The 6,133-nt window shown below is 43.6% G+C and overlaps 1 protein-coding gene across 1 annotated transcript in view; it reads left to right on the forward strand.

Moving 5' to 3' along the window:
* The window catches only part of LOC130281650 (vertebrate ancient opsin-like), a 120,479-nt gene extending 119,413 nt beyond the window's left edge, over nucleotides 1-1,066 (forward strand). Inside the window, exon 5 of the mRNA XM_056529097.1 lies at nucleotides 716-1,066. Within this exon, the coding sequence (XP_056385072.1) occupies nucleotides 716-949 (234 nt within the window). The 3' untranslated portion in view covers nucleotides 950-1,066. The remainder of the gene's footprint in view (nucleotides 1-715) is intronic.
* Nucleotides 1,067-6,133: the final 5,067 nt, after the last annotated feature.

The following is a 6,133-nucleotide window of genomic DNA, read 5'->3' on the forward strand; positions in this document are numbered from 1 at the left end:
GTCTCCAGGCCATTCTCCGTCCGGCTATGATTGTGTCCAAGACAAAAAAGTGACTTATCGTTGAAGTGGATAGACTTCCATTCCAGCCTCCATTCCTGTCTTACACTGCACCATGATAGCCTTTGAGAGAGGTGGAATGAGGTCAGTTGGACACTTACAGCTGGACGTCTGGCTCGTAGCCCAATGTCATGCTAGAGCCTTCTGATGTTTGTTGCACTCGCAGTAAGGAATGGATCACTATGTGTAAACTTTTAATCTAACATGCAGTGGTTCACCTCTATGCACCTCTTGCTATGATTCCAGTTCATCTTTGGTCTTCTAGCCAGACACAATGTTGGACAGTGCTGATATTCCAGCCTATGCATGTAGCCATTTGCTGAAGTGATACACCAAGGGCCCTCCCTGCATGGATTCTGTCTCTCTCAATTTGATTTCATGTGGCTGAAAAAAATTTGCTTTCATACTAATGAAGCCCCTTCCACATGCCACAGATTGGAGCAAGGTGCTTGCAAATTTGATAATTTGCAGATCCTGGCAACACCTGCTAACTCCTCATTATGTATAAGCTTATACCTTGTTCTTCTTGGTGTTGCATCTCCAATGTTGAGTCGTGTATAATTCTTTGGCAACACATGGTGTTTCTATGGGTCACTGACACCTGCTTAAAGCCTTGTGATACTTCTTTTACACTACTAAATCTGTCATTTTCTTCTAGTTCAGGAGGTGTTTGCTTCAGATGTTCCACTGCACTGACCTCGAACCAAAGGAGTCGAACATCGCAACTTCAGAGCGAGTGGTGCTTAACCGCACTAACCACGGTGGCGAGATGCAGGCCATAGCGGCACACATAACGTCAAACAGCAGCAACAGAAAGACTGAAGAAGAACAGAGTAGCTGCAACTCATTTGCACAGCTTACAATATCAGAAAACAAAATCGGCCCTATGTAGACTGATAATATTCAACGTGTGCCAACTATTGTATGCAACTGAACTCTCTATCTCACGTGTTCATCACCAAGAATGATTGACAGAAGACTATGAGAAATTGCTACCTGTCAACGGACATTCATATATAGACACCATGGGGGGGGGGGGGGTATGGGGGAATTCATCAATAATGGTTGTCCTGTGTATGTTTTTACCCCCTTTTTTTTTTTTTGCTTCATTTTTTGTTGTCCAGGTTCAAATTCATCATAAGGTGTACGCTCTTTCAGGAATCTGGTTTGGACAGCTGTTTTTTGGACAATTGCTGTGGACAGCAATTTTTTCACACCATAAATTGTATGGTGTGGAAATGCGACACACGAACAAAGGATACGTCAAAACCGGCGACTATATGCGTTTGTTGCACATGATGAATTTGTGACTACTGGAAAAAAAATGGCAAAATTTTGAGGAAACACAGTTTGGTATGAAAAGCGTCATAAACGGTTTGGCGCGTCAAATTGTTGCACACGATCAAAAGGGGGGTAAACGGCTTGATGAATTCCCCCCCATGTGACTTATATTTGCAGGTTCTGTAAATGTCTGAATGCATTTTATTCAGAAGATGTATGATTCCACTAAATTAAAAGTTCAATCACAGAATATCTCCTCTATCAAGTGGAAAATCATGCTATTATAATACAACTAGAATAGTTTGTCTATGCTGTGCTGATCTACTGCTGTCAGGGTCTTTTTACACTATACACCATAAGCTACCATGTTAAAAATAAAAGGGTTGTAAAACAGAATGATGTATACCAGACAGATTAAGGCCAAATGGCAGGCTGAAAGGATCCTATGGATATGTTTGTCATAGATGTTGGAAATTCAAAATCTTCAGGAAATGTGCAACAAATGATTGGTGCATAAGTATACTACTCCTATACAATGGACAAGTATCAGCACTATATATAGCACAACAGTACCACAGTTGACTCTGGGATATATGGATGTGATAAGCCAATAGCAAGTAAATACTATTGTTTTTGGGTGATTGTTTTTCCCATCATTTACCCAGCCATCAATAAACTATTTGTACTATCTTGCACTGTCAGGATATCATTACGACCACATTGGAATCCATAATTTAAATGACTCCAGAGTAAAAAGTCATCACTCAACTGGCTGTGTCATCAACACATGCCCTGAATGTTAATCCCCTTAATCCCCATGTATTGGGAGGTTTTTAATGAATCCTGTGTAAGAGGGGTTACCTTACCTCCTTTATGATGGAGGGGAACATTAGTCTTTAAAAGAAAAAATAACAAAAACCCTAAGACAATTGAGTCATATAGACCTATATCGTTACTTAATTCTGATGTTAACATTTTTGCTAAAGTCCTGGTGACAAAGCTTGGAAAATTGATTGGTGGCGTAGATAATCATGACCAGAATGGGTTTATCCCAGGCAGGACATTGTTGGACAATCTGGACAGGGTCTTCTCCAATGTTCAGATAAGTGGTGAGGGGTTCCCCTCCATCCTATCACTTGGTGCTACTAAGGCGTTTGACAGGGTGGAGTGAAGTACCCTATGATGGGAATTGGAACTTTTCGGTGTTGGATCACAATTCTTGAACAAAGTTAAAATGTTGTATAATAATCCTATTGCAAGGATCCTCTCAAAAAATAGTCTTATGGGGGGAGATTTATCAAAATCTGTCCAGAGCAAAAGTTGCCCATAGCAACCAATCAGATCACTTCTTTCATTTTTAACAAGGCCTCTGCAAAATGAAAGAAGTGATCTGAGGCAACGTTTCCTCTGCATTGGTTTTGATAAATCTCCCCCACTGTTCCAGGCAGGGGTGTCCCCTTTCCCCCCTTCTATTCTCTCTATACATCAAACCTACAGCAATTGCTTTAGATCGGATCATCAAATAGAGGGATTAGAGGTTAGGGGAGATAAGGTTTCCATTTTGCAGACTTTATTTTAAAGGGGTTCTCCACCATAAGGTGATTTTAGTACGTACCTGGCAGACAGTAATGGACATGCTTAGAAAGGCACTTGTCTTGGGGCTAAATGGCTATGTTGTGAGATTACCATAACACTGTGGCTAGCTTTTTGTGAACTGGCATTTCCTGTTTGACTTTTCCTTTTTTTTTTTTTTTTTTTTTTACTACAAATCCCATAATTCCATTCCTGGACGTCCTACGGCAGCACAGAATGGGTTAAGTTCGTCCTCCCGAACTTGTCAGAAGAGGTAATTAGCATAAAAAAATTAACAAATTAGCGTAATTAGCCCAATTAACAGACCCCTCCCTCTAGGTATAAATGGACAAACCCACAAACAGACCATAGAGTTTTTTTCTTCTGATCTCAGAAGGGGTATTAGGGTTTTTTTTTTTTCCCTCCTGTATTTATTTATACTATTGTTTCTTTTTTTACAGGTTTTTTGCCTGGATTATGCGGGTAAGCTGTGAAGCACTCCGCTTTTCTCGCTATGTTAAGGTGACTGTGAAGTCCCGTTCGCATGAAGATGTGTACTTTGAGCCTAGCAGGTACTGTGAAGTACTTAGCTTACCATGCGGTGCCTGCCCGGTCTGGTGTGCTCTGGGCTCGGCGTGTTTGCTTCCGAGTCAACGCAGCTCCGGTCTCCGGAGCGCTTAGAGGTCCGCGATCCAAGGGGCGTTCCCGCGTGCAGTGAGTCGCGATTCGCGGGAGTCCGGAAATGAGCTGCGCGTCACGGGGAGTGGGCGGGACGCCTGCGTTTCCCGCCATGTGAGGCTTATAAACTTGCTCCTTGTCATCCCTGCTGCCGTAGACACTGTGCTTGGGGCAGCAGGGCTCTGGAGATTAAAAGTAAGTTTTTTTGTTTGCTTCTGGGTATGCATGGTTTACTGTGAAGTTTCCCACACTGCCAATATGTATATATAGTAGTTGATTGGTTAGCATACTGTGGATATGCATCTATTAGGTTACTGTGAAGTACCTTCCCGTTTAATTACTGTCACTACTATCTTGGTTGTTTATGCTGTGGTCTGGTCATACAGTTCAGAATTGCTTTACTATTGACCCCCCTTTTTGTCTACAGATGTCGGACGAGGCACCTAGGGGTAAAAGGTCCAGCAAGGCAAAACACAGGCTATGTGAATCATGTTCCCAGCCTCTAGCAGATGATGCAGAAGGGGATGTGTGCGGCAGATGTTCACTACAGCAACCAGTGGAAGATGATAGGTTTGGAGATGAGGCTTCCTCCTTCTTTGAGTGGTTTAAAAAACGGATATCCACTATACTACCGGGAGAGAGTCCCTCAGCAAAAAGGCGTAAGATACAACACAGAGCTGTCTCTCCTGCAGACTCTGAGGCATCTGAATCAAGGTCCTCTGTAGAGTCACAAGACTCTCCGGAGGATTACTATATCTTTCACAAGGATGACATGCATTCCCTAATAAAATCGGTGAAACACGTATTAGAGACTGATCGTTCCACAGAGGGGAGAATTCCCAGGGAAAGTCTTTATTACTTTCCTGTCTCCAAGGACAGGGTGTTACCCTCTCATCCTGCCATCACCAAGTGGTTCACGGCCAACTGGGATAAGCCGGAGAAAAGAGTAGATGTTGGATCCCGTTTTAGGGCGGTATACAAGCTGTCATCCGAGGCTACCTCCTCATGGTTCAATCCTCCTAAGGTGGATTTGCCTGTAGCCAAGCTAGTCAAGAAGTCATACTTTCCTTCCGAGGAATCTTCTGTTCTAGCTAATCCTATGGATAGAAAAGCAGAGTCTCTGTCTAAAAAAGCTTTTTCTACTGCTGCAGCAGTATCCAAGGTAGCGATGTCCTCTGTTCCGGTGGCCAGAGCGCTCCGAATATGGATAAGTCAATTATCCAGAGATCTTATGGATGGAGTCCCTAGGGACGACATCATCAGGAAAATTCCTGTCATGAAGTCTGCGGCAGAGTTCCTGTGCGATGCTCCACTGGACACACTGCGTCTATCAGCCCAAAATATGGCTGAATCAAACTCTATAAGGAGAGCCCTTTGGATCAAGCAATGGGGAAAGGGGGACGTAGCAGCCAAGAATAACCTCTGCTCCTTACCTTTTTCCCCAGAATCTCTCTTTGGGCCAAGCCTAAAGAGTATCCTCAAAGACATGAATGATGACAACGATGCCTTCCCAGGAACATCCAAAAGGGATGCATCTAAAGGCCGTCCAAAATGGCGGAGGTCTCCCAAATTCCAAAGGAGGAATTTTCAGCCAGGCCAGTATAATAGGCCTAGGTTTGGTAGGCAGAGGAGAGGCGCAAACTCTAGCTCTGCCTCTAAGAGCAAACCTCCAGAAAAAAGGAAGCCCTTATGACGCCACCTTAACATCCCCCAAGGTTGGAGGAAGGTTAGAAAAATTTTTTCAAGTGTGGGCTCATACGACACAGGACAAGTGGGTTCTTTCAGTGATTCAGAAAGGCTACAAACTCGAGCTTCTTTACTCCCCTCCGGGAGATTTCTTCTCAACACAAAGCAGGACCAGAATGTGATTTCTCTGGTCAAGAGTTTTCTGGAGAAGAACGCAGTGGAATGGGTACCACATCAGGAGCGGTTCACCGGGATTTATTCAAGGATTTTCGCAGTACCGAAGTCCAGCGGGAAGTGGAGATTAGTTGTGGATCTCACGTACCTGAACAAGTTCATGATCAAGAAACACTTCAAAATGGAAACTATAAGATCAGTACTTCCTTTGGTGAACCAGGGAGACTTCATGGCGACTCTGGATTTGTCAGACGCCTATCTACATGTTCCCATCCATCCGGCATACAGAAAATTTCTCAGATTCACATTAATGGTAGACAACACAACATGGCATCTACAATTCAAGTGTCTTCCCTTCGGGCTGAGCTCAGCACCGAGGGTGTTTACGAAGCTAGTGGTGGTTCTTTCGGCGGCATTACGCCTCCAAGGAATCACGGTGGTGCCGTACCTGGACGACTGGTGGGTGAGAGCTGGGTCCAGCCTAGATTTGTCCCATCACATGAAGGAAGTAATTTATTTTCTCCAAAATCATGGCTTCCTAGTCAACCTGGAAAAGTCTCAGTTGATTCCATCACAGCAGATTCTTTTTTTAGGGTTCATAGTAGATTCCCTAGCGATGAAAATCTCCATTTCCCGGGAAAGGGAAACGAAGTTGAGGAATCAGATAAAATTCCTGATAAGATCC

Source organism: Hyla sarda, chromosome 7 (assembly GCF_029499605.1).
Source record: "Hyla sarda isolate aHylSar1 chromosome 7, aHylSar1.hap1, whole genome shotgun sequence".
Lineage (NCBI taxonomy): Eukaryota > Metazoa > Chordata > Amphibia > Anura > Hylidae > Hyla > Hyla sarda.